A 27,727-nucleotide genomic window follows, 5' to 3' on the forward strand; every position below is an offset into this window, starting at 1 on the left:
TTGCAAGACTAGCGTAAGAAGTACAAGAAGTAGAGCAATATCTCACAAGCCATTCCTTATCCTTGACCTTCGTCTTCTGATATTGTCCTCTCCCTTCTCCAGTTCTTTTCTAAGGTAATTTCCACCTTTCCTAACCCTTTTCTTCTGTCTGTCCGTTGGCTAATCACGATGCAATCTCCATGGAGACTCAAAAAACTCCCTGGCCACGCGAGAGTCCACTCCGTCCTTTCGCAACTGACTTTCTCTTATCCACGGTTCAGCTAGATCTCTTTTCTGAGCTTTCTACTTGCTTAGTGGTAGTTCAGGGTGGCCCACCCAAATCCTCACCAAGAGGGCCACATAAATTGTGTCCAGTGTCAGCACTTTTGGTGACACCCCGATTTAATCCGTATATGTGGATATCCCATCTTTTATCGTTCGCCCACTTGTGGATCCTAATCGAGACGATGGCGAGCAAAACGGCTGATCCCCCAACTTGCATATACGATCGATCTGGTGGGTTTTCTTTCCCCTCCCTCTATTCATCTCCATCACCACCCACAACTCCTGCACTGCGACGTATTCGTCCTTCTGGGTGGGAGAAAAAGGGGTCATTTGGCTCAAGATTACCCTGCCCGATCCGGGAGGATGAGCTAGGAAAAACCGCCCGTTATCCACGGCCACACCGGCAATCTCCGTCGAGACGGGAGCACTAACGGCTCAGGAGCTATCGGGAACGCCAGTCCTTCACCATTTCGAAGCTTTCTCATCCTGCTCCGGGGCAAAACAGAACAGCGAATATCCCTGCTGGACAACCCAGGCGGGCGTAAGAAGATGCAACATCAGCAATACTTCAGGTTAGAAACCATCACACGTCACAATCGTGCCACAAGATGTCCTCTCATTCGAAGGCACGAGCTTTTTCCCGCTCCCCCCTTTCTTCTCCAGATTGATACTTGTGTTCTGGATCACCATGAAGCGGCCTTTGCTCTGGACAATGTTCATACCCCGATTAGCACTGTTCTTCAACAGACCCTCTCAGGGGTATCCCAACACCACATAGAGAGATGGTCAAAACGAGCTTTGAGACCTGCATGAACGGTGTGCAACAGGTTTACTCCGTAACTCTTAGCTCGGACTTTGTCCCAGTGTGACAACTGCCCGTTCCAGGCAGCCTCATCCCCTCTACTATGTATTGCTCTTCTCTCCCCGGAGACTTGTCTGTTCGACAGGTCACAACATAGTAGTACATATTATGTACCCTATCCGGTCACTAAAAAAGAACCTGTCAGCTCCAGAGGCTCGATGGAGGAAGAACGGCTCCATAGCTACTCCATATCCTCCCGATTAGTCGCTTTGCATCAGCATGAAGATATCCTTGATCCATCCCATCTTCGGCCCATCTTCCACCTGGCTTTAGCTCTGGCGGAACATAGAGTTTGAGATAAGGTAGGAGCGTTGATGAAACATAGAATATGTGGGACCTTTGGACTGCTTTCTTTTTTTAATGCCAGCTGCCAACCAGAGAAAGATGTTTTGTCTATGATGGCTTCGCTCCACCATATACGAGAGTAACATCAAGCGCAGTAGTCCAGAGCAGATTTTCCCAAAGAAGCTTGCTGCCGGTGTACTTTGTTCATATCAGCGCGTAGAGAGTCCTATCTTGGTCCATCAACCAGATGATCTGGTCTGCAAGCGCCGAGTAAACCTGCGAACTCGAGATGATATTCACATTTGTAACGACCTGCTCCTGTTTCCTCGATGCGAGAAATCACCTTAGCAACCGTTTTTTTTTTTTTTTTTTGTAAAGCTGTTGTGTTGACTGTCCCTGTGCGAACTAAGGATGCCAGCCAACCCTGGACATATAATAAAACGTGTATCTAGAATAAGCGACTTATTATCCGTCAAAATGGGTCCAATGTGCTCGCATTCGTTTAACCGAGAAGTGTAGAGAGACTAACTTGGTTGGGCTGAAGGGAAGACGTTCTTCCTCACTCTTGAGGCAGCCAAATTCTTTGAACCATAGCAACACGTTTGATATACGCCGTACAAGGCGCCTTCGGCAGGGCAGCCACTTATATAATTTCCCTTCTCGCCCATGTGCATGACCCTTGGGTGAGAATAATCTAGAAAAGCAAAAGAAATGTTTTTTCGGTGCAACGATGTTTGTCTTGAAACTGGCGGTAAGGCTTGTTGGTGTATAAATATATCAAAAGGAGTCGACCTTTCGGATACTTGCAGCTTTGTACGCCACAAAGCCCATCGCTGCGCGGGAATCATGGATGTTTGCTTTCGGCCTCTGATTATCGTCTACTGGGAAAGCCGGGCGGAAGCATGGGTGTCGGTGAAATTAGAAGGGATGAACTATAGTCAAGAGATGAAGATTGATGAGTGGAGGCTTCGGTTCGGATATCCAATATACCTCCCATCCGCCGCCTTTTTGACATATTACTTGCGAAAAAAGGTACAGATGTATGTCGGGATATTTCAGGCTATTTATTCTTGGAAATTAGGTTAATTAAAGCAGTGTTGATAGATCGTCTCAGTACAAATAAAATAAATAGAAAGGACAAGTGAAGATTAAAAAAGTAGAAGTATAGTTGGAGTAGCCATCCAACCAAGTTCACAACCATAGACCAGGCCATCCCCAGGGCAAACCTCGTTGTAGTTCTCCGTCCCTCCCCCACGCCATCTGAGTTGCAATGTTAGCATGGGAATGAGGCTTAAGGGCAAAGGGTGAAGGATACCAGGGCCTACCATGTAGGTGATCATCCGGATTCTTGAATTCTTTGAGTTCTCAATGACCCCCCCTTTAAGGCATCTTGGGAAGGCTGGCCTTTTCTGACGGTGGAGCACTTGGTTCCCCATCGCCATGTGGAGGTGGATAACCCGCAGTCAAGCGAGATGGAGAGACTGGCGACGAAGTATTTTGTGCCTGGGAATTAGGAGCTGCTCGCCCTCGCCCCCGACCACGTCCAGCATCCCTTCCTCGACGGGTGGATGTTCGACAGAATCGACATGGGCTGGTGAGGTAGACGGGATAGTAGCCTGTAGTCTCTGGGGGGCAGACGTAGCGGTTTTCGCAGCGATTAAGTGGGCCCCAGCTTCGGTGGCCACAGACGTGGATGTAAAAGGCCTTTTGACACATTGGTAGAAACGACAGGAAATTAAGTATAGACAAGACGTTTGAAAGGCGCTCTTTTCTTTCGGACTTGATCCGCCAGATGTTCAGGGTGTTTTGCGTGCTTTTTCTGAATGCCAATGTTAACCTGTATAGGGAGACGTGAACGATTGTGTATTATGAGGGAGTTCAAAGAGTAGCTGACCAGATATCGGTTGCATTTAAGAGTATGGGAAAAAAAAAGAGAGAAGGGGAGAACGGAAAGGAAGTCGATTGCCTTTTGGTATCTGTATTTAAGGCATAGTATGTCCCCTACCGGTGATAGTCAGATGGTATTCTTCACGGATGCCTAATGCATGGTCCCAGACTCCAACCTGCCCGGTGATCGGGAAGAGGCTGATAACGCTGGAACCCTAGACAAGACGTGAGATCCCTTCCTTTGCTGTCCGTATGAGTAGGTGGGCTCATTGTATTGGGAGTGAGGCGGGTCCATGATCCCCTCAACCGGACTGGACTGGATGGATTCAAAAGAAAGGGGTGTGGTAGTAAGGAAAACGAGAACAAGGATAGTAGCTCTCCGGCTTTCACGACATTGGCCAAGGCGAGGAAAACGCACCTGTTATCCGCCCGATTCTCACGAAGCTTCATTTCTACCCAGAAATATTTTCCCAAAATGGAAGCACAATCACTGTCAGGGCGGATCAGCGCATGTGACAATTGATAGTAGGCAGGTTAACTCTGCAACGAATATGTTATGCATTCGGAACGCGTTGCTGTTGCACCACCTCAGCTGTATGGCCGAAATTAAACCGCGTCTAACGTTGTCATTGTCCATTGAGGATGGGACTCGCTTCCGAGGGTATGTACATCATGTAGGAACGCCGAGTACACGAGTACACCGCAATTGTCCCTGCATAGAGGAAAAAGGGGAAAGAGAAGAAGCTTAACCGAACATGAGCGGCATTAGGCAGGAGGAGAGACCCATTGCTATATGTAAAGGGACCCCAATTTTGGGAATCCATCGATTACACGGATATGAATGTGATTGCCAAAAGACAGGCTATTTCTAGCATGTTTGTCAAGCAGTAACGAGCTATATCTCACGGAAAATAAGAGCTTCGAGGCATATGTGCCGCATAGCACAGCCTTGGAATCAATAGGGTGCACGAGAGAGACAAAAAATGGACTGTTGCACGACAATAATTCGCAGCATAGCTCCGTCAAGAAGCTATGGCAGTGAAACAACATCTCATGGTGACATCAACGGGAGATCACCATCAGGGCCATTAAAAGGGGAAAAGGATATTAAGGGATGTAACTTTACACTAGGTAATCGGCAGGCGATGACAACCACACAGCAAAGAGGGGAGAGGTATATATGTATCCTGCCGAGGGGATGCAAGACGTGGAAGCCTTGCTTCGCCGGGAAAGAAATCATGGGTATGTGCAGATTTCCTGTTCTATCCCGTCCGTGGATTGACTTGTCGGTGAGCATCACTTGACAAGGCATACATTGTTGCAGAGGACAGTTGGCAATACGGATATCTCCCTGAAAACTAATCATCGCCTATGGCTGTTCATTCTGCAGAGCCCCAAGTAGATTCTGGTTTAAGAGGATGCTATATTCCTTCGTGATAAGACCTGCCATCCATCCCAAGGCTGGGTTTTCCTCGGGCTTCGCTCTTCGCAACAACGATAGATGTATGGTCATCTTCGCGGCGTCCGCTGTCAGCGCCTCCAGCAACCTAATGCGGCCGTTAAACATATATTGCGGGGACCGTAGCTGTCTACTCCATAGTTATAGCCCGGATTTACGGAGTAAAAGCAGCCCGTAGGCAAGAAATAAGCAGTACAAAGAGCACAGCCCTCAGCAACAATGCAATTCTCGAGAGATATCTAAGCCGACGCGTTTGATGATCGCCACAGCGGCGCCTCCATATCGGACCTTCAGGGGGGAACCCAGACGAGTATTTCAAATTGTGTCGTGGAGATTAACCAGCTAAGCCATATATCGCCAGTATGACCCGGAGAAGATAAATCTCTGCTTGCTGCGCCAGCCAGGAGTAAAAAAAAGGGGGGAGGCCATGCGGTCGAGAAACACTGCGCGGCGAGCGGGCTGTGCAGGCTTAGCGCTGAAGAAAACTTCAACTTCTCCATGGAATGATCGAGTCTGCTCACGCTCTGGGCCGAAACGAGTGGCGCTTGCGTGTTCTGGCTGGCTGCGAATCTTTCCCTGCTGTCTGCTGTCCTCTTGAGATACTTAAACTGTTCGTTCGTTGCAAGTTTTTTGGATGTTTTTTTTCTTGTTTCTTACTTTTCGCATCAACAGTCACGGGATCAACCTTGGACCGACTTCACCAACTTCGGCTTCATCAGTATAAAAGATACCAAGTCGAGAAGACAAGTCAGAAGAAGGCAGAAAAGAAGGCAGAGAAGAGAAGAGAAGATACCAAGATGTCTGGCTCCAGCTCTCCAACTCGCTCGCTCTCTCGACGGGGCGCACCGCTCTCGATCGAGGTGCCGCCGCTCCAGCAGCCATCACCACCGTCAAACACCCTCCTCATAACTGATCTGAACGATCTCTCTCTCTTCCAGCCCATCTCACTCGAGAAAATCAAAGCTCACATCACGGCCACCGCGCCACTCAACTCATTCTCACCTCTCCCGTCCTTTCGCCGCATAGTCTGCTCGTTCCTGACCATTGACGATGCAATCAAAGTACGCCAGCTTCTAGACAGGGAGCCACTACAAGGAAAAGGCCGAGCAAGAGTCTACTTTGGCGAAAACACACCCATACAGACAGATGCCGCAGAGATTCGGCGCAGCAAGCTTCTTGAAGCTCCCCAGTCGCAGAAGATGTTCTTCATCAGCCCGCCACCCAGCCCTCCACACGGATGGATGATGCGCAACGAGGAGCCACCAAACAAGGAGGTTCACGCTTCTGATCTGGCCGAGGCCCTGGGCAGACTTGGTCGATTCTACAGTTCAGACAGCCATATCAACGAGTCTGGACGACGGCCGGAGACCCCTGTTTCTCCTACGGATGTGGCCATGGCTTTGGACGGGAAAGATGTTGCGCGTACGGGATCGGGGCAACGAAGCCGTAGCAGCACTCTGATTTATCACCCCGAGCATCATGGAAACAGCCCGCATCTCCCGGCTGTTATGGTCGAGGATACCACGCTTGACACTGATACGGACTCTGATATGGACTTGAGCCCGCTTGATATTCAACCAAGAAGGATACTTGCGCACACCGCTCGCCCTCCAGCGGAGCTCATGGAATGAATTGACTAGTGTGATTATCAAGATACCTTTTTTTTTTTTTCTTTGTATTTTTACGGGGTTTCTGGAGTTGTTTTATGCGGGATGTCGTTTTTTTGAGCGGTTTGGTTACATGTGCATTTTTTTATAAGGCATGAAGCATTAATTATTACTCGTGGCCTTTTTTTACTTGATTACTATTATCAATGAAAGTATCAGATACCCAATTCTCAGCCACTCTAGCTTTCAAATAGAGGTATAAAAAGTCATTAATTGTGATGTACATTATCTATCCGATATTAAATACTGCTCACCGCACCGCAGAACCTGATCTCAGCCCACCGCTACCAGACGGAAAGTTCCTTGCGCTCAACAGGGTCCCCTTGACACTCCGCACCTCTGACTTAAACGCTGAAATAGCCTCATCCTCACCAGTAGGCTTCTTCGTATCAGAATCCTCATACGAACCGTACAAAGACGAGCTCAGGTACGATGGAGTGCTATACGTGAGACTATCAAGATACGTATATAGCTCCGTCAACCTATCTCTGGCATAGCCCTGGGTACTATCACTATACTTCTCCGCCGTCACCACGCTAGACAAGTGCGAGGATATCGACCGTAAACGCGCAAGGTGGTTATCAATCGTCTTCTGCGCCGGCTCAGCCTGCACCTCCGTACCTACCGCCGTCTGTGATGAAGTAGGCGGCTCCAGGTCTATGGTCTGGGTAGCGATGTCTCGATGAAAAAGCTCCGTTGGATCCGAGGTGACTGACTCGTTATCGTCCTCGCTCTGGCCTTCTGTTGATGACGTCTGTTTCGGTCTCGGAGTTGATAGTGGTGGTATTCTGGATACACTGCCTTCTAGCTTCTCATTTAACATCTTGAGATTCCCTTGTACTGTTTCGGAGAACTCGTGCCGGGCACCGTTTAGTGACTCTAGCATCGGTTTGGCTAGGTATTCACTTGCACCATAGATGCTGGCTGCAAGCCCGGCAGTGCCATATAACGTATATAAGAAGTTCTGGAACGTGATGAGAGGTGGTTTTGATTGCCGGAGGAGGAATTCAGGGTATGTGATGATCGGGGGCACATCCTTGCTGGGTGTGGGAGACGGAGCTGACAAAAACTGCACACCTTCACTCGGTGGTTCTTTGGGAGTTTCTTTCACCTTCGATGATTGCGATTGCGATTCCGGTTCTGGTGTTGTGGAACTGGTAGTAGTGGTGGTATCGTCAGCGGTAGCCTGGGTGTTTCTAGATACACCTAGAAGGGTATGGATTTCGTCGTTCGACAGCCCCTTGGACTCTAGAAATGCGATCTTCTTATCTGTGGGCGCTTCGGATATGGATTCGTCTTGGAGAAACCGTTTGGCCTGCTCGAGAAGGGTCTCTCTGCTCTCGGGCTCTGCTGGTGAGCTCGTGGCTGTGCTGCTCTCTGAGGACGTCTCCTGCGCAGCACCTTGTTGCCAGCTCGGTATTGCCGTTCCTTTTGGTCCTGCCATGGCTATGCGTGTTATTTATGCGTATTAACTATAGATATACAAGCCTTTGGCGTTAAGATGGGCGCGAAGGAGAATAAATATCTGGGGAAATTGAAAGAATAAAAATTAGTAGAGAAGCTCAAAGCACCTTTTTACCTCGGCTTGTATCTTTGGCATTAGAGCGGTAATATTACAGAGGTACTTCTTTCAAAGCCAACTTTTAGCTGTATATGAAGTACCTTTATATAATACGCATACAGTAGATACATCGCCGTACCCATCTGATTTTTGGCGCTTTTCAACTTCATGTAATATGCAAAACTTATGTGCAAGGGAAAAATAATCTCCATACTCCACCAATAGAGTAAAATAAGGAAGAAGACAGGTTAGCTGCTGCTTGTCCCCTGCTCGCCTATACACAGGCTCCCCCCTTCACTGCGATTCCCTGCAGGCTTACTCACCTTTGTGGCGAAACGAAAGGGCCCTTTTCTTCGTCCCTCCAACGACGGACGGATCAGATCCATGACAAGCACAGAGACGAGACCAGTCAAGCTTCTCCGCCAACAGGACGAGCACACTTGCCGGTCCAGCGCTCGTACAACACACACGAGACGGGGTCCAGCAGCGATGCCAGCCGCCATTCAGCTGCTCTAGAAAGTAATATAGGTAAGGCAAGCCGATGGGCTCGTTTCTTCCTGCGCCGGCCCATATATTTTTATTTGTTATTATATATAAATGGGCTAGAGAACAAGAATCCTTTCCGTGCTGTTTTTACACTGCTATCACTCCGTACACCCGGGTCTGGTTTCTATGGCTGGCTGGGGAGGTACATCTATCAAAAAAAAAAAAAACCATCCAACAGCAACGCCAAGATGGCCACTCTAAGATGCGGATGGCAAGGATAGCAAGCCAGAGAAGCCCTTTAATTTTGCAGATAAAGGCTCGAATGTAGCTTCAAGCCAGTATCTTGACGTTGCCGTTTGCCCCTTTTCCTTTCATGCTGGCTTCTCACTTCACCTGCCTGCATACAAGACCATTCACCAGCGGGTAGCATCCTTCTGTCCTGCTGGCCCGGTTTGCCCCATCCGTCCCCCTCTATATACTTGTTTCTCTGCGTGAACACATCTTTTTCTCTTTTCTTCTAAACCATCTGCATCATCATCATCATCAAACCGATCACATAGCACGTCTCCCTGGCAGTATCAAAACATATACCCGAGATGTCTTCTACTCGCTCTCTTCGTTCCCGTTCAGGTGTAACCAAGTTAACCATGTCCACAGACTCTATCGGCACGACATTAAGGTCGAAACGCGCCACCAGGACTTCTACTGCTACAGCTACAACGACAGTGACTGTATCTCGGTCACCATCTAGTTCTCCTGAAGGAATAAGGAAGTCAATTCGACTTACCGTCAAGATGCCGGCAAGCAAGCTCCGTGAAGTCACCAACGGAGCAGATGATCTGGATAAACCTCGTAACATTTTTACGGAGAATGTGATAATCTCAGGCCCTAGAAACTCTCGCTCTAAGAGGAAAGTTGTGGAAGTCGACTCAGATGAGGACGATGAGCCATCAGAAGAAATTGGAGACGAGGAAGATGAAGAAGATGACGAGATGGACGCAGAAGGGGATTCAGACCTGGATGCTGATGGCGAGCCTGATATCGATGCGGAGGGTGATATCGACATGGACGATGCTCCCCCGGTGTCCCCCATCGCGAAACAGGCGGTTGCCAGGCCTATTGTTACAGTCACACCTGCAGCCGCGACTAAAGTGAGAAAGACGGAGTCACGGGCTGTTCTTGAAGACGATGACGACGAAGATGACGAGGAAGGCCTGTCTGAGCTAGAGTCTGATAATGATATTGGCGGACAGGATGATACCATGGGACTTGAAACTAATGATGACGAGCCCGAAGAGGAAGATGAGGAGGACGAGTCAGACGAAGAGCTCATGGGCGGAAGCAGGTCGAGCACCCCTGACCTAAGTAAAATGACCAGACGACAGCGCGGACGTATCGAGCTTGGAGGTGACTTCTTACAACTACCCATGGGTATGTATTCCATCTTATAAGGATATAATTATCTATATATCAGCGTACTGATACATCAACTGTAGAACCCCAAGTTAAGAAACATCTTACGGCCGAAGAGCATGCCATGCGCCGCGCGGAGATGGCCCGAAGGAGGAAAAATCTCAGTGAAAAACGTAACGAAGAAGAAAAGGTATGTAGTCAGACCTACTCATAGTAATGCACACAGATCATTAACCGCCTATATCAGATGGATACTATAAACAAGCTACTGAAGAAGCAAGCCCCCAAACGCCGTGGGAAGATAAGTGCCGCCGAAGCTGCTGGGGAGAGCACGCCGGGTCAACAGGAAGCTCAAGAGCCAGAAAAGCCAGACCCTACTATGATACGATGCGTCATCAACCGTAGCGGTTACCGTATTGGAGTCCCGGACGAGTGGTTCGGTACCCCTGCTGGCAGCATATTTGGCAGTCCAAGCAATGTCCCTACTCATAGCGGGAAACTTGTTGAAGAGATTTAATTGCTATCTTCTATGCTAGTGTCTTACCAGGCGGGTCATTGTGGTGCTTTCTATTACTCTGGGAGAGGCTGGGTTATCTTGCGATGTTCTGGCAAGGCCTCTGTTATTTGATGTATTTTGTTTGGGCTATGGCGTGGGTATTATATTAATCTAGTACATGAAAAGAAATGTATCATAATCGTAAGGGGTTTTTAATAGTGCAAGTATAACATATCATACATATCGCATATCATACAAAAGGTCTGGTCAACCTTGCTTCGGATCTCGCTGATTTCATGGGATCCATACCCACCATGGTAAATTTCGTGACGTAGGACCAATCACCATCGCCTAGAAGATTGATATGATTCTTATATACCTTTCAGCAAGGGTCCAGCCCTTTTTCTCGGATTTCTGTCCGCATGTCTCCACACGACAGCTGGGCTCCTTGTCTTGCTGGTGCAGCTCATATCGTGGCATCTGACTACGTGTTTCGGGTCATATAATTGGTTCTAACCAATTATCCGCTCAATGCGCACTCATTTATGTTGTCCTGCTTTATCTGTCGATGTTGATTCGTTTCCAGACCACCAGTTAAATATTCGGCGTGAATAGGTAGGTTCAGTTGGTTTTGACCTGACGAAGCTATTAGCAGTCAGACCGTCAAATCAGAGGCACTACAGTAGTACATACGAAGACTCTAGTATCTTCTGCGCTTCCCGCTCTTCGTAAGCTGGTTTGAAAACCAGATAGCCTGTGCATTTATGAGGTTAGCAGTTTTGGATCGGACAGCTTTAATGCTCGATATATTAACTTACCATTGAGAATGCCCAAGCCCACAGCTAAAGCAACAGGCACGAGTCCTTGCTTCCCGCCCATCCTTAGCTATATAATCAGCTTCCGTCAAGAGTTTTCACTGAACAGATAAATTGATGTATTTTCATTCTTCGTTCTCTCCATATAATACCGAACTTCGACGTTGAACTATTACGTAAGCAATTCCCACTTTAAGTCGCGTCAAAAAAAAAAACGCGTCTTGGATAATCAACTTCATCGATTTCTTGCTGAACGATACACAGTTGAAGGAGTGAAAGGGATGGAGTGTTGCAAATGGAACAATGGCGTGAACGCGGATATGTTCCTGACTCTGATGAGGGAGACGAATTCGATAGTCAGGAATTGCTTGGTGGTGGAGGAGAGGTGACTGTTACCAACGACGAGACGGAAGTTGGAGAACACAACAGTGAGATTCAACATGATGGAAGTGAAGATGAAGAGGAGGCCGTGGCTGAAGAGGAGACCAGAGAAGAAGGTGAACATACGTTAAATCAGAGCTCTCAGCATACGCAATTTGAGACAGAAGGTCTTGATACAGATCCGCTACAGGATGATTACCAGACAATCTTGCAGGCTTTCTTGAGCCCGAGTAAGGGAAGCAGGCAGAAGCCTGATGGCCATGACTGTCTAGAGACTGCCGTCTCGCAGGTAGAACCGCCGTCTTCTCCGGATGCACTGCAATTCGAGGAATTCCGTTCTCAGCCCCTGCAAACACCTCTCGCCAAGGCGACTGAGCTCCAAGACGTGGACAAAAAATTTGACAACAGTCTAAACTCGTCTCCATTGTCATCTGTACCACCGCTCCTGGACTCTCCACCTTCCCGAGAAAAGTCACTAGCACCACCGCAAAGGGATGACGGGAGTGATCCGCAGCCGCGGGGAGAAACTATACAATCCAATGACGGCGATATTAACATGGCCGACCTAGGCCTTTTGGAATGGCAGAACCAGAATCACCGGAGGGCCTTAAGACAACGAAATGCCATTCAATTACATCCTTACATGCTGGAAAACGCTCAGTATAGATCGCTCATGAGGAACAGAGGTGTGCAGCCGGTTCGGATGCCTAATGATGAACCTCACTCCCGCAAGAATGTAGGGGAAAATCAGAGCTTTGATTCGCAAGACGAGAATGTTCCACCGTCAAGTAGTCCTGTCTATTTTCCGCCTTCTTCTCCTGATATTTATGATCATTCGGGTTTGAGCCAGTCACTGAGTGACCGTAATGGAGCCATAGACCGAGGGATTGGTCTAAGAGCCCTTCATGATACCAATGCTCGACTCCGTTCTGTAAAATCTAACCAGACGGGGAGCAAGCGACGTAAGATTGCTCATCCAGGGAATGTTCGCCCATCAGAAAATCCTGTCCAAAGCAAAGGGGCGAGGATCCAGGTCGTTATCAGTGGTAGTCCAGCTAAGGAGAAAGATGAGCTTTCCAAACTATACGACATTTTCGATGTACCTCCTTCTCCTCCTTCGTCTGGGGAAGGATCATCAACTCTTCCAAGAGACCCGACCACTTTTAGATTCCCGCCTGGGTTCACACCTCCTAAGCATAAGACTCTGCTACAGACCCCGCTATCTGAAAAAGGGTCGCAAGCCCAACCTCCTGAAACTATCCCCAGTGATCCATCTTCTGTGATTGAACAAGATGAAGAAGACGTCACAGTCATCCCAAATGAGCCCACAGATGAATCTGCATCGGACAACCCAGAAAAGGATTCCTTTATAATTAGACAGATACAACGACAGATAAAGGGAGTTCTGCCAGCTTCATTTGCTAGACTTGACCACGAAAAACATGAGCAATATAAGAGACAAGCTGCAGAGAAGGAGCGTCGAAGGGTATTGAATCGAGAACGTAGGACAGGCAAAGGAGTTGCACAGCCTGTATCACGTAGGGAACGGGCCGAGAACCAGGAAACACCCACCCGGACCAGGAATTTTGACTTATTTAGCGACTCCGAGTCTGATGATACCAGGCCAGTTAGATCACAGCAGCAAAATGAACGGGAATCACGAGAACAAGAACGACTTGAACGTCATTTTGGTTTATTTAACGACGACGATGATATCCCTGAAGACAATCGCATTGATTACATGGCTCCTCCAGTTTCACGCCGCCCTAGGTCAAAAAAGAAATCCACTGAGAAACGGAAGTGTCAGTCCTCAGGAATAATCAGCGCCGAACCTAGGTCGACCTGGAGTTCCGAGCCGCAAAGGAAACTACAGACGAGAATCACTGATACCATAGGCCATTGGCGAAAATCAAAACCTACGGAACCACGACCACCTAAGCTAGGTATCTTAGATGCTGAGGATGTTAGTGGCCAACGTGTTCATACGCAGCCACAATTCTTACGAATTGCTGCTCGACAAGCCCGTTCACGTAGAGATAAGGGGCGTCGAAGCCCATCTCATAAGGTATTGAAGCTTGCCACAAAGGCTGATACGCATGACGCAAATGCCTCGCTCCGTAACTGGCGGGCAGGAAAATATAAACCTGCCCCAAGTACAAGTTCTGCACGGACAAGAGGGATACCAAAGTCTCAGAGCAGAGCTTGGCCTTCATCTACCGTCTCAGGGACTGCTGGGGTAGCCAGAGATCCAACCCGAAGGACGGGACTGATACCCGAAGCAGAATCCGAGCCAATAGTAATTGATGATGACGGCAGCTCAACTGAACAACCAACCCGGACCAACCCAAATAAAAAACGGCAAAAGTTGAAAAATAATTGGGTGATTCAACATCCATATGGTATTTCGTCTTTTCAACGACATGTTCCGAGGCCCGCACAGCTGGATGTTGAGGACATTTCTACCGACCTTCCCCAACGGCCATCTACATTTCATGGGACCCTTTCCGCACTTCGTAAGGCATATAAAACGTCGGGTCGGCCTTTAACGCTGACAAGATTCCTCAGCGAAACACAAAAGCCACAGCCACCACAGCCTGCAATAGACAATACCGTTATTTCAGAGAATGAACCAGATCATTCTTCTACGAAGAAAGAAATCAAGAAGCGACGGATAACAAAAAGGAAACGGCAACCCAAACATATAAACATCGAAACATTCGAGTATCGGCAACCTCCTGACTTTGACAATGGAATTGGTGACACTGCTTCTATTGTGGGCCTAGAAGATGACGATACAATGCTGCCTGGACTACATCGTCCTGAACGGCCCTACAAACTTGACTTTGATACCCATCCATTATACATTGGTACATACTATCATCAGTCAACGTTTATTGGGAGTGGAAAATTTTCTCAGTCCCTGCATATACTATCTCGAGATTTAGACATTGACAATGGCCATTCAACTATCCGTCATGGGGATAAAGTCTACAGTTGGGGCTCGTGGAATGAGACTGTGTCATCAGAACTTGGAGATTCATTCGTTTTCTTAGCATCGTCGAACAGCCCTCAACAAACGATAGATGGTATGACCACTGTGCCAACTTCAATTACGACCCAAGTGTTGGAGCTCTATCAATCCATCATTTGCTATATTTCAGAGCATTTGAGCTTTATAGATCCTGTCGATCGCTCCAACCTCGTTTCCAGGTGCACTGGCTTTGTCTCCCAGCTAACCGAGACACATCTGTCTAGCCTAGACCCTGAAGCAAACGTAACAACTCTCATGGCTGGGATTGAGATGTTCAACCTGGTGTTTTTGAACCAATTGTTACAGATCTCAAAACATGAAACTGTGGACTCGTCCAGGGTCGGCCCCATTGTTGACCTGATGAGGATTTCAGCTCAGCGGACAATGGATTTTACCCTAACGCAAGCTGGGATACGGAGTATCCAACAATTCCTAGAGGATAATAGGAAGCTTGAAAAACGTGAAACTGGCATTCGAGATGATTATCCGTTCGTTGATGCATTTGTGATTGCTCAGATAATACTCCAGCAAACACATGTAAAGGACATGGGTGTTGAAGTACGGTTCTTGGACCGGGCTATGGCATTATCTCATAATGTTCAGGGCTTGGAGCGGATTTGGGAGGCACTTTTTATCTCTCTTCCTTCCAAGAGATTGATGAGTTCGGTATTTTTCATACTGGGCTACGCTTTCAACTACACAATGATCATTGGCCTACCGTGAAACAGTTGACGGCAAACGTCCTTGAATCATACCGGTCAAGACCCAAAGAGCAGTGGGCCTCGCTGAATAATTATATGCGGACACTCCTCCATCGTTGTTTTATTCTCATCAAGAACTGGGGTTGGCAACATTGCAAACCAATACTCGAGATGTTCTTTGATTTTTTCACCGGAAACTCGCTTCATGATCTCGAGAAAGAACCAGTGCATGGGTCACCCCGGTTTCTTGACCAGCTCGATTCAGACCCAGTACTCGAAATAGAAGCGACAGACACCTGCTTTCGCCTGTTCTTGAAGATTATCACGGTGGGACTCAGGTATTTGAGTAGTTTACTTGAGCCAAAGAAGGTTTTGAACCTAGTTTGGCGTCTGCTGCCTAACCATGGCCGAACATACCCTAAAGAGAAGCCTTTACGAGTGGAAGACTTGAATGCCCTTAGAAATCACCATGATCTTCTCTGCGCATTGTATTGCTGCGCGCCAAAGGGATGTCGTCCCCACCTTAACACTATCCAGCGTCTTGTCCATCCTCCTACCTCTCATAAAGATGCGTGCAGCATTAACATTCACTCTTGGTCAAGATTGGTTAGGTTTACGCTTGCTAAGGACAAAGATGCATCGGATTTGGGCAAATTTGCAGAATGGCATGGTGATTTCATTATAGAGATATTGAGACAGCACTCTCAAGCACGGAGTGAAATAGAAGCAGAGGTCCCTGCTGCCACTTTCTTTCCTCGTCAATACATCGAAGGCGCCATTGTTAAGAATGAAAGGCATGCCGAAGCTTTAATAAGTGATGCTCTTGTCTGTATGAAGTCAGCTATAGATGCGACCAAAAATATGGATCAAGCAGCATTGTTAATGGAGAAGATGCCCCTTGGAAAGATATTTGGGCTTTTCAACCCCAAAGTGAAGCGTCGAGACGCGGTGATTTGCCAGGTTTTGGACGTCGTCAATTCCTTTACGAAATCTGACAACAGCCCAACTGCGTCGGTCAGCCTTGAGGAGCAAGTTGAGCCATCAGAAACAAATGAGGACAGTCAGGATGACTGGCTTGATTTATGCCAGGAACAACTGGAAGTTTCCAGCGCCGGCTCGTCCTATCTGAATCGTTCGATTGCACCAGCGCTTTCTCAGTTTGTCTCAACCTGCTTTGGAGTGGATCAGACACCGGATGACTCTATTCTTATTAAAATAATTAACACCTGGTTGGCTGTGGCGCATACGAGAGTTAAGCATGGGATGCGGCAATGGAGCAGCTACTTCAACCGCTACGACCAAGATTCCTGGCCAGCGTTGAAGTCAACAGACCAAACGCGCAGGTTTATGCCGTATTTCTTGTCTCGGTTGATATTAAGTGACCCGGCATCATATGAAGAGTGCAGGTCTCATATCTTGACTTATTGGAGTGCTTCGCTTGTGGAACGAGAGTTATTTCTGAAATATCAACATGAGTTGACAAACGCCCTTTTAAACGAAGATTACAACAACCCTCTGTTCCGGAATCTACCATTCGCCGTCAACAGGACCACGGGTAAATATGAGATAACGTTGTCGGACTTTTGCCAAAGACGAGTCTCCCTCGTTTCGTGTGTGCTATCGAATATGCGACTACATATATCAGACCTTTCACCCAGCCAGATCTATGCTCCTAACGGATTCGGAGAAATGTACCAAGAAATGATCCGGGCTATGATGGCGACCATGAGGCAGAATTCCGAGGAAGTAGGAAAGACAGTGGTACCGGGCTCCTATGTCGACTTCGTCCATCGAGTTGTTGAGTTTTTACAGGTGCATGCGGAGGATATATGTCCTGTCGACAAATATTTCATGGATCCAGCGTCATTCCCCTTACCGGCATCCGACCCCAATTATGTTGTGGCCAAACTCAAGAGATATGCAGGGCGGATATCTGGTGGTAGCAAGTTTGCAAAGCAGCTTGTTACTTTCATCCAAGGTGTTTCTGAACGAGCAGCAATCGATGCACAGCAGAGTTACCTTGCTGGCCAATTCTATGAAGCCATGTCGGGTGCCCCTGATATCGGGGGCTATCAGAGGCCAACCCTTCGGTGCTTTCTTCTTCAGTGTGTTATTCCCGAATATGTGGCGGCATCTCTCAATCACCCTACGGCATGGATTCTAGCCCGTCCTCTTATCCAAGCTACCACGCGTGTATTCTCTGATTTAATGCTCACCGTCGACTGCACAAAACAAGACGAGGTTGACATTAATATTTCTTCGATTGCAGAATACTTCAAAGCAGCCCACACCGCCTTGCAGTGTCTCATCGATGATCCAGGCCTCTTACAAGATGCATCTGTGCTACTAACTCTCACGTCCATCTTCGAGAGTATTATTGCATCTCTCGCAATAGTAGATTATCTTGACCGATTGGGCCAGGGGGTCACCCACCTCTTATCCTACATTGAATTCTTCGGGCAGACCGCGTTATTCAGCCTGTCTTCTCTCCTCGACCCCCCTGCAATCACTCGGCCATATCTTCGCAATGATAAACCAGACTCATTGGGCTCCCAAGCTATCAAGCCCCCAGCATTCTTCACGGAGTCTCGCAGCTTTGCTGCCCGTGAACTTGAGTCCTGGCTGGAAGACAACTGGGCACTTCATGATGGAAAGTATTTTGTCCGCCGTGGGCAACAATATGCAAAGATTGATATCAATCCTGGCATCTTATCTGTGGAGGTTGCAAAAACAGCCTTCATACAAACTATCCGGCTTCTTTTCGGCTCTATTGAAACGTTAGGTCTTCTCTAGAGCGTCTTCTTGCATTTGTTTTCCTTTTGTCTTGTTCAAGTTTAGCCTTAACGATGTGATGATGCATTTGGTTTACTGTTTATATCACTGTTACCCAGGGCTCGGAAATATAATATTTATCAAGGTACACTTATTCAATTGATATGAAAGTAAACCTGCCATGATAACTACCTAAACCATCGAGAGGATGCATCGACCTCTCTCCAAGTAAACTGACGTTCCCCGGACACTAGAAAAAAACTCCAAATAGCCATGGTTGCTTGTTGGGTATCAGACTCGAACATGGGACTACGAGAGGGTATACTGGCTATGAAAAAGAAGAGAAAAATAAACAGAAGAAAGGGAAGGATCATAACTCATTTCACCCACGTCGGAGTTTGGTCAATTTCGTGTACAGAGTCAACGTTCAAGGAGGGCCAATAGAGTCGTCCGGCGCCGGCCTGGATATCGAACCGCTATGGCTGTTTGAGCGAATATGCAGTCTACTTCCAGGGTTGAAGGATGATAATCCAAGGACCTTCTTTACTGCATTGCTGACCCCTGACAGCCTCCTCCCCTTGCCATCTCGCAGCTCACTTGAGTCATTGGTGGCTGGTGTCTTCCACCGCTTGATGACCGGCACGTCCTTGGTCGGAGTTGGCTTTGGGGGCCATTCACCATTTGATTTCCATCCCTGGACGAGGGCGCGGGTCATGTGGGAAAGGTTGATGGGGACGGCGGGTGTGTTCGACTGGATGACGAGCCTGGTGTATATGGCTGGGTAGACGTTTGGAGTGATAGCTGCGCGCAACAGGTTAGAGTCAGGAACCAAGGGGCCCATGACAGGTACGAGGTATTCATCCTCGACTTGTCCTTCTTCCTCCCTAGCGTTGGCAGGAGGATTCAGGCAAGTCCTTTCGTCCAACGAGACGGTTATACGCTCAATCTTGTCTTCCGTAGGCGCGGTAACTGCTGCCGGAGCCGACGGTTTGACCTTGGCAGCGGTAGAGGCGTTGGACGCAGGCCTGGAGAGGGTATATTGCGACTCTGTATCGACCAGGTCTGTATCGTAGCTCCCGTTATAGCTCTCTTCGCTGCTTATAGACTGTCTGTACGCCTCCAGATCTGCTTTGGTATCACTCGAGGCAGCGGCACCAGGCCGTTCAGGCGCCTTCGCGCCCGTCCAAGCATCCCGTCGAGCCATCCAGAGGCTTAAGCCTTCGTTCCATTTCATCTCGTCTTCCACTATCCTGCGACGTTTCCTGCGCCTGTCCGATGCTCCCCGCGCAACGGCATCAGGCGAGTCGAGAGGATCAGGATCCCCTCCCTCTGTGCTTTCCTGCCCTTCGTCCGCCTCTGAGCCCGAGTTGTCCTGCTCCCGGTGCCTCCATCCTATGATCTCGCGCTGCTCCTCTGCCGTGTCTTCTGGAGTAGGGGCGTCTGCGGCCGAGGGAGGATATGCCCAGTCGCTACGAACGACCTGGAGGAGAAACCGTTTTGCTTCTTTGGCCGCTGTGTCTCTGGTCTCTATCGTCTTGGTGACGGTTGAGCCAGGCGAGCCGGCGGTGCGGGCTCTGCGATGCAAGCTTGCAAAGACAGAATTCGACGGTGCAGGAACAATCGGATGTGGATGTGGGAGACCGTTCAAGCCATCCATGGATGCTGACGAGAGCCTATAAGTATCTCTTTATGGTGTGTATTGGGTTGTGTATCTCTGGTAGTTGTTTTGGTGGAAGTTCGAAGGATTTTTTTTTTTTCACCACGAAAAGGAAGCCCGCCTTTTTAAACGATCTCGATATCAACGACGATACGATAAGTCGCCAGCAGAAGCCAGAAGTGAAAAAAATACTAAATGTCGCCGTCGACAAACTCTGGTCTTACAGCTTTACGCGGTAGAGTCGAGGGGCGCAGCCCTTTTTCCCACCAAGATGAAGTCGCTGGAGTCGCCAAGTTGGACGAGAACAAATGAAAGAGCGCGAAGAAGACGAAGAGAAAAGCAGTTTATAGGCGAAGAGCTCGCTTCTTGCTGCTTGTCGTATCAGCCAACCTGCGGGGAAAAGGGTGAGACTCGTTTTGTGGCTTGCTGGTGGTATTTTGGAGCTATAAGAAGTTTGATAACTGACTTCTCTGCCGTGTTTCCAGTGCGAACAAAGTAAAGCAGCAAGCATCTACTCTATAGAAGAGGCAGAGATAGACACAGACAGGCAGAGACAGGGGCAGACGGGGAGACACAAGACGGAGACCCTTGTTGATGGCTGTTATAAGCTTATCTCTAGGCTGTTTCTTCAATATAAACAACGGAATCTAGATACTACTCTCTACTGCACGGGAGATCTCGAAGGATCAAAGCGTGCTGAGCGCTTGATAGGGGATGTTTATGCATAGAGCAGACGCTAAAGACGCTTCCCAGACTGGCAGGACGCCGTTTTCTTCGACTATTTAACTTATATCCTACGACCATCGGAGAATATCACGGCTGCTTAGTCTTATCCGCCATTAAAAGACTACTTCTACCCGTGCCGCGCCGTGATCGACGATGATGGACCGGTGGAAGAACGGAACACACGTTGGACCTTTGATAAAATGTCCGGATACTATCAGGAAAGCCGTCTCGATGTACCTTCGAGCTGCAAAAGCGGCATCATGGAGATACTTGTCTCGATACCTATAAGACGACTCGAATGTTGGCCAGGTCAGATTTAGAATTCGACTATCTATACGAGTTGGCAACGGTCAGCAGCCTCGTCTTTGCAGCTATGGGAAATATTAATAGAAACTGTGGCAAGAAGGCAGACAAGGTAGTTATGAATATCAAACGCCGAGAAATCATACGACTTGACGCGCCATCATACGATCGTTCGTCTTTCCTTGACAGAACATCACAACTCTTGGCCCACCATCTAACGGGAGTTTGGCCATACGGCCGAGTTGATTGCCTTGAATGTGCATGCAAAACCGAGTGGTTGTGAAGGTGGAAGACCGCATCGACTGACGGTCTTTTACGTATTATCACTCTACTAACGCAAGAGTGATAGTACGGTCAAAGCTATACAATTGGAAGACAGTCATGTAGGTCACTGTGGCAGAAAGTCTTCTCACCGAAGTAGTTTGCTGTATCCATTCGGCATCAAGAGCCGGGTTTGTTGGATCACACTCTTGCTTCAGCGATCTTTTACGGTCTCTCGAAAAGAATGGATGCCGTTCCGCCTTTGCTTTGGAGCCTTGGTCGAACTGGCTTTGTAGACTGACAAGTTGACAGCCTTTCTTCCCCAGAGGCTGAGAAATATTGGGGGCATGCGAGCATGAAATTGCGCTGCCGCCATAGCCGGGGTCTTCAGGAATTTGATTGATTGGTTGGGCTGTGGGATGTGCGCGTAGTAAGTGCATGAAGCAGTCAGAAAGGAGGCCCCTTTAGGCTTACCAGTATTTTTATGCTGGCATCGCAGCCCTTTCTTTGACTGTTAAGTCTGGAAGACAAAGCTTACAGTCTTATAGATTATCCCACAGGCTTGAGATGGCGGCTTCAGACTGGAAATGCGACTCGGGCGCCCTCGAACTGCTTGACGTTACCGATGAGGACGGTATGTGCTGCATACTCGCTCAGTTATTAAAATTATAAAAGGCTCCAGTTCTAATGAGGGCATTTCTAATATTAGAAAATGGCATTTGGCTGCGGAAACAGATACCTTTACATGAAGTGCTATTTCAAGAGAATTATCGAGCACGTCTAATGCAAGTAAATTTTCATACGGCAGGGCTTTTCAGCTATAATATTATTCCAACTAATAAGTTCATACTGGAGCAAACAGGGTTACTTCACCGGATATTCTGGCCAGTTGCACATACGTGTGGCATGCAAAGCTCTTCCCGGCAGCATTTAAACCCGTTGTGCTAAAGGACTTGAACGGTTGCTTCCGCTGTGGTTACTGGGAACATAACGCCTTGACTGGCTGCTACTATTATGGTCCGAGAATACCTTCTTTCCCATGCATTTTATTTCACATGAAGGCCATACCCCAGCATCTAATAGCTGCAGACAGATTCATGGTTATGTTTCAAGATCAAGAATATAGTTGGCACCCCAGGCAGCCTTGAGTATAATTATTCTTGGATGCAGATCACAATATTCATTCGCTGGAACTTGAAGACTCGCCAGCATCTCGTCTGTCTACTCGGCTTCCCAGAGGATATGGGAAAAAGCTTTCTAAGCCTACTTCCCCCGGCAGAGGCGCGGAACCCATATACCATATACTCAATCTTTATGCGTGAGGTTCTAAAGCTGTATGATGTATCTATCTGGTCATTACGCGACGTTGTACGCAAAATTGAGAAGGTAAGGTTCCCAAAAAATGATAGTAGGGCAATTACAGAATACCCACAGACATGAAGAAGCTCTACTAGCATAGTGGTCTACTTATAAAATATTCCATGGCTTTGGTAGAATGCTCATGCTTAGTTTAGTCTCGGGATTCGCCTGCAAGCGCAACGGCGGGCTTCAACTTCCCCCAGCTGCATGACCTTGCAAGACACATTATTCATTCTACGGAGACGCTGGACGTGGCCATCCAGGCCGTCCAAAGAACCATCAGTGAGCACAGCCGGTCGCAGAACAGTTTTCGAAGCGACAGTGGCAGCAGCCTAGCAACAGCCCTACGATACTTCGAGTGTGAGCAACAGGAGCTACTGTCCATACAAGATGAACTACATGCATTGAAAATGCGTTCCTGCTCATTGAATGCCCGTTTGCAAAATGAGATTAATCTTGTAAGTTGTCATGCGCGAAAAGCTCATTCCGTTACTCTTTTTTAACCCGGTTTCTTTTTTATATAGGCATTCAACCTCATCTCCCAGTTCCATGGCAATAATGCCCAAGCCGATAGCTCCGTAATGAAAGTGATCGCCATTGTTAGTTTGATATACCTCCCGGGGATGTTTGTATCGGTGAGTTAAGTTGCTGCAGGTCATGTACTTGCAGTATTAATACTGAAAACCATTATCTACAGAGTATTTTTGGCATGAACTTCTTCAGCGCACCACAGGGCCATGTTCTAACAATTACCGTGTCCGACGATTTCTGGCTGTATTGGAGCATCACTATGCCATTAACAGTGGCCACACTACTTATATGGGCTGCCTGGCACCATCGACAGTTTATTATAGATCTTCTGGTACAGAAATCGGGTCAAAGTGACAATCACTAGCTTTGCTCTCTATCGTTTGTGTTGAGCAATATAAAGAACGGGTATGGTAGTACTCGAAGAGGCACAACCACTACAGAGCTGATCATCCCGTCTCGAAGGTCCGCACCACTTTCCGGGTCATGGCCTAACGTAGGTGAAAGGCCAGATACATGTACTCAGAAGCTCCAAACCCGGCTTATTAGGTAACGATGAAACTGGACAGGATTAATTTTCATTATGTTTGAGACTGAGATAGGTTAAATAATAAACCATATAAAGCGATATATACAACGATGTCTTGAAAAACCTGCCACAGACAAAACGCTTGTTTTCCACAAACACCCAAGGAAAAATAAATGAAGAAGAAATTGAAAAGAGATTATAGAATCAACTACTAAGGATTTCCTCCAGCATTCCGTCCACTCCATCAATAAGATCAAAATTTCGTTTCACCAAAGCTCGTACCTCCACTGGCAGAGACAAACCGTACTGCTTGCCTATGATCAGACATTCTACAAAAGCTTTGAATACCAATCTTCGATCCGAGTCTGGTTGCTGATATATCAAAGCACTCAGTACGCCCGGTATTCCCTCACTGATTAACCATCTATGGAGACGTGGGTTGGCGCGACAGAGGATCTGGCATGAGGCAGGAATCAGGTCTAGAAACCAGATCCGCATTTTCTCGCTCGCACACTGGGAGAGCTGATGGATGGCAGATAGAAAGAGATGCAGCCTTGACGCATCTTGGGACTCACTGATGGCGCCCACTTCGTTAGCACATGCTTGGTTGGTATCCTCAAGCAGCTGTTCCTCCAGCCTACCACCGACATAGCCTTGAAAATAACCCCCTAGGACCGTCACCATGTACTCAATCGGCCGTATATCTCCGCTGGCGACGATGGCGTGGAGCGCACTGAACACGACACCCAACCGATCGACTGTCTCTGCCCTTCTCCCGCGCCAAATGGCAGAGTCGATATCGACTAGAAACTCACGAACCCCGTAGTCAACGGCCTCACCGATGCCTCTTTGGTAGGCTAAAGAACAGAATTGCGCAAAGGTCCTGGCCGATATGTCTACCCCTTCTCTCCATTTGTTCATAGCTGATCTCAGAATAACGGATGAGCCCACAAGAATGCCCATGACTAGGAGAGCTTCCAGGTCTGGGGTCGAGACGACTTCGAAAATCTCGACCGTGAGTTTCACCATAGCATTCAGTTTCCTGGGATCCTTGGAGTCGATTAGCTGGTCGCCAAACGCAATAAATGACTGTGCCCAATTTCGCAATCTCAACGACTCATTATTCTTAACCAGGTCTTGCAACACCTCCCAGCGCCCAACAGACCAGTGCCTCATGTACAGCGAAACCACTTTGAAGAATGGCGGGAATTGCAGAGACACTGTTAATATGCGGATCACGAGGTCAACCAGTTTCGATTGGTTCTCATATCGCGCTGCAAAGAGCTGGTCTTGAAGCTTGAGTAGTTCTTTCGCACGCTCCTCCACTGGGATCAGAGGACCTATTAGGGGAGAACCTCCTGGAGGTGTGGGCAATCCATCAACCTGGGCTCCATACTCTAAGAGTAACTGTACAAGATCCTTGGAACCCGCCTGGATAGCTCGAACCAGCGGGGTATCACCATAGCTGCCTTTCTCCTCAATTGGAGCAGTTCGTTCCAGCAGCAGAGACACTACTTCCTTGTGCGTTCCAGTGATTGCCACATGGAGTGCTGTCAGTTTATTCCCATCTTTCGCATTGATTTTAGCGCCATGGTCGAGCAAAAGCTCCACCATATCTCGGTGACCTCTCGCGGCTGCCCAGAAAAGGGGTGTCCGACCATAGCTATCCCTCCGTGATATCGGACGGCGGAAGGTGGTCACACTTTTGGTCGAGCAGTAGTCGAGCAGTGTTTTGGCCCATGGCAGGTTACCGAAATACGCGGCGAGATGTAAGAGCGTGAACGAGGGCGGAGCACCGCCGTGTTGTTCCCGGTCCCAGTAAAACTTCCACCAATCCTCTCTAACTGGAGACTGGTTGCGGAAGAACTGTAGTGAAAACTCAGACTGAACCTCTGATGTGTCGAAGCTGCATCGGAAATGCTCTGGCCAGTAAAGGCTTGCATAGGTCAAAAAAGTGTTATGGTGAGGCATAGCGCTGATACTGCCTCGGGATTTGTAGTTGCCTTCAATGATGGCCAGACAACTGCGTGTGAGCGTCCGATGGGTGGTGTGATCCATAAAAAAGATACTGATGTCCTCAGAATTGATCTGGTCACTCTGAAAGTACTCTCTTGCTGATTCATGGACAAGGTTGACTACATCTTGCTCGATTTTTACCAAGAGTCCGCACGATGCAAGCCGATCATTCAGGATTTCCGTTGGTGTCTGGTTGCCAGAGGCCTGGATGCTCGCTGCCACTGTCAACTCCTCTACCGTCATAGGCCGGGCAGCGAGGACAACCCATTGAAGAATAGGAAGCAGCTTTTCCTTGTCTTCAACTTGCTGCAGGAGCCGTCGATAGATTCCCCCAAGGCCCTTAGGCACACTGCGGAGAATATCCTTGACTCTCGACCAACTTCTTCCCTTGAGTTCATCCGCAACAAACCCAACCCATAGAAAGGTTCCGTCAGCACCAGCCATCAATGTTTGGTGAACTTGTAGCAGTTTATCTTCTGAGAGAGTCTTTTCAGACGCTAGTTCGGCAATCTTAGTTGAGATATATTTCTCAACGTCCTTCCCAACCTCCACATCTGAGTCGTCGTCCAGTCTAATCCGACGGAATTGTCCGAGCTTACTCTCTATAAAGGTTGGCTGGGGGCGAGAGAGGAGGATTACCTTTAGGAGTGCTTTCGGTTTCTCCTCCGGTCCAGAAACGTAATCCCTAAGGACGTCAAGAAGCTGCCTGAGAGACTCCTCCTCACATTCATCCAGGCCGTCTAAAACGCACACTACCTCGCAGTGCCCAATCTGATGGAGGAGGATGAGAAAGAGTTTCCATAGGCATACAAAGCTCGAAATAGTGTACTTGGTTGTCTCGGGCCCGTCAAAGTAGTTCTGGATATAGTGGGCTAGGTAAGGGTAGTTACTAAGCCACTGGTGCAATACACCTCTTAGGAGAGTAACTGCTGTGTTCCGCTGTTTGTCTCTACTGCTGCAGAAATAGTATAGGAGAACACTGTCTGTTGAGTGTATCACTGACTGCAGCTGTTCTGTCAAGTAAATGGCCAGCATCGTTTTCCCCTTTCCGGGCCCACCCGAGAGCCAGAGAAGCGGTTGATCAGTGCTTTCTAGCCATTCTTGATAGCTAGGATGTCTAAGAAGCCATTCGCAGGTGCCGTCTACCCTCCGGCCTTTAAGAGCTATTAAAGAACTTCGGTCTACCTCTGGTCTGGTGAGAAGTAACGCATCAAGGAGAATAGCAACGTTTGTATCTGTGATCGAAGCCAGGGGGGCTGTCGTTGGTGCCGCAGGGATGATAGTTAAGATCTCTTTTGCATAGGCGGCAGCGGCAGCGGCAGCGTAGCCCTGCCATCGCTTGTTCTTGTGTGAATCTGAATAGTCACATATTCCCCGGATAACTAGGCATTGGGCGATGTCCATGAGTCCAGCCGCCTCCATCTCGAAACAGAGGATACCGTGCTCACGCGCTAGCTTATCTCGAGTAGGCCCGTGCCGCATGACCTGGTTGCCAGACGCAATCAGGCCATAGTGAACTTTGGGGTTCTGCGTTGTGCGCGGCCGCCTGGTTTGAACTATTCTGTCGGGGTCACAATGGTCGCAATTATCACCGGCAGCGTGGTTATAGTCTGGTTCAAAGAGTAGGTCTTGCTCTGGTCCTGGATACCCAAAGATGGGGTCCTTTTGCGCGATCTTAGCGATATATTGGGGGACCTGGCTCTCTCCTAAAATATTATTTGTCTCAACCTTTCCCGCTGCGGTGAGAAGCAGTGCTGAGGGTTTATTCAAGCTTCCCGTGCTGCTGAAATGGTCATCGGCTCTTTTCTTTCCAAAGTCGTACTGGATGATACCGGGGCGGCCCGGCGTCGGTCTGCTCACAACAATATCACCAAGGCGAATATCTTCTCGCGTGTTTGGCACTCCTCCCCCGACGCCAACCATCAAGCTTAGCCGGATAGATTTGAAGCTCGCAAGCATCTGAACCGCCACAGCGGCGGCAGAGGTCGTCCCGTACACGCCAAATGGCAAACAAGTAATCACGATGTTATGGCTACCAAGACTTCCGAACACATAGGCATTGGTATCGTTCAGGGCCGGATCCGCAGGCAGGTCAGGATGACGCCGGTCAAGTATCGCCTTCGCCGCGGCCATCTCCAGGGGCAGTGCGCATATCCATCCTACAGTATAATCGCTCCGGGACGCCATAGCTGAACGGCGCAGTCAGTAGCAGTAACACAGCGGGGGAAGCCATCCGACAAGAGCATTATTTTGCGGACTCAGAAACGA

At 48.3% G+C, this 27,727-nt stretch overlaps 10 protein-coding genes across 10 annotated transcripts; 6 read left to right on the forward strand and 4 right to left on the reverse strand.

The window, feature by feature from the left end:
* Positions 1-446: 446 nt before the first annotated feature.
* MCYG_04352 (uncharacterized protein) lies at positions 447-1,077 on the forward strand (the record flags this gene model as incomplete). The annotated part of the gene is made up of 2 exons (XM_002846569.1): positions 447-495; positions 704-1,077. The coding sequence occupies 2 exons, from the start codon at positions 447-449 to the stop codon at positions 1,075-1,077; spliced, it is 423 nt and encodes a 140-aa protein (XP_002846615.1).
* Positions 1,078-2,791: 1,714 nt separating this feature from the next.
* Positions 2,792-3,748, reverse strand: MCYG_04353 (uncharacterized protein; the record flags this gene model as incomplete). The annotated part of the gene is made up of 3 exons (XM_002846570.1): positions 2,792-3,248; positions 3,306-3,377; positions 3,444-3,748. The coding sequence occupies 3 exons, from the start codon at positions 3,746-3,748 to the stop codon at positions 2,792-2,794; spliced, it is 834 nt and encodes a 277-aa protein (XP_002846616.1).
* Positions 3,749-4,281: 533 nt separating this feature from the next.
* On the forward strand, positions 4,282-4,735 carry MCYG_04354 (uncharacterized protein; the record flags this gene model as incomplete). Its single annotated transcript, XM_002846571.1, has 2 exons — positions 4,282-4,540; positions 4,689-4,735. 2 exons carry the CDS (start codon positions 4,282-4,284, stop codon positions 4,733-4,735), a joined length of 306 nt encoding a protein of 101 aa, XP_002846617.1.
* An 819-nt stretch (positions 4,736-5,554) lies between these two features.
* Positions 5,555-6,388, forward strand: MCYG_04355 (conserved hypothetical protein; the record flags this gene model as incomplete). The annotated part of the gene is made up of 1 exon (XM_002846572.1): positions 5,555-6,388. The coding sequence occupies one exon, from the start codon at positions 5,555-5,557 to the stop codon at positions 6,386-6,388; it is 834 nt and encodes a 277-aa protein (XP_002846618.1).
* A 286-nt stretch (positions 6,389-6,674) lies between these two features.
* On the reverse strand, positions 6,675-7,868 carry MCYG_04356 (peroxin 14/17; the record flags this gene model as incomplete). Its single annotated transcript, XM_002846573.1, has 1 exon — positions 6,675-7,868. One exon carries the CDS (start codon positions 7,866-7,868, stop codon positions 6,675-6,677), a length of 1,194 nt encoding a protein of 397 aa, XP_002846619.1.
* Positions 7,869-9,067: 1,199 nt separating this feature from the next.
* MCYG_04357 (conserved hypothetical protein) lies at positions 9,068-10,401 on the forward strand (the record flags this gene model as incomplete). Its single annotated transcript, XM_002846574.1, has 3 exons — positions 9,068-9,902; positions 9,968-10,074; positions 10,111-10,401. The coding sequence occupies 3 exons, from the start codon at positions 9,068-9,070 to the stop codon at positions 10,399-10,401; spliced, it is 1,233 nt and encodes a 410-aa protein (XP_002846620.1).
* A 1,089-nt stretch (positions 10,402-11,490) lies between these two features.
* On the forward strand, positions 11,491-18,101 carry MCYG_04358 (conserved hypothetical protein; the record flags this gene model as incomplete). The annotated part of the gene is made up of 2 exons (XM_002846575.1): positions 11,491-15,273; positions 15,336-18,101. 2 exons carry the CDS (start codon positions 11,491-11,493, stop codon positions 18,099-18,101), a joined length of 6,549 nt encoding a protein of 2,182 aa, XP_002846621.1.
* A 406-nt stretch (positions 18,102-18,507) lies between these two features.
* Positions 18,508-19,737, reverse strand: MCYG_04359 (conserved hypothetical protein; the record flags this gene model as incomplete). The annotated part of the gene is made up of 1 exon (XM_002846576.1): positions 18,508-19,737. The coding sequence occupies one exon, from the start codon at positions 19,735-19,737 to the stop codon at positions 18,508-18,510; it is 1,230 nt and encodes a 409-aa protein (XP_002846622.1).
* Positions 19,738-21,594: 1,857 nt separating this feature from the next.
* Positions 21,595-23,281, forward strand: MCYG_04360 (conserved hypothetical protein; the record flags this gene model as incomplete). Its single annotated transcript, XM_002846577.1, has 7 exons — positions 21,595-21,661; positions 21,737-21,816; positions 21,890-21,926; positions 22,121-22,413; positions 22,542-22,844; positions 22,911-23,021; positions 23,084-23,281. The coding sequence occupies 7 exons, from the start codon at positions 21,595-21,597 to the stop codon at positions 23,279-23,281; spliced, it is 1,089 nt and encodes a 362-aa protein (XP_002846623.1).
* A 366-nt stretch (positions 23,282-23,647) lies between these two features.
* MCYG_04361 (ankyrin repeat protein) lies at positions 23,648-27,646 on the reverse strand (the record flags this gene model as incomplete). The annotated part of the gene is made up of 1 exon (XM_002846578.1): positions 23,648-27,646. The coding sequence occupies one exon, from the start codon at positions 27,644-27,646 to the stop codon at positions 23,648-23,650; it is 3,999 nt and encodes a 1,332-aa protein (XP_002846624.1).
* Positions 27,647-27,727: the final 81 nt, after the last annotated feature.

Source organism: Microsporum canis, genomic scaffold (genome assembly GCF_000151145.1).
Source record: "Microsporum canis CBS 113480 supercont1.4 genomic scaffold, whole genome shotgun sequence".
NCBI classification, from domain to species: Eukaryota; Fungi; Ascomycota; class Eurotiomycetes; order Onygenales; family Arthrodermataceae; genus Microsporum; species Microsporum canis.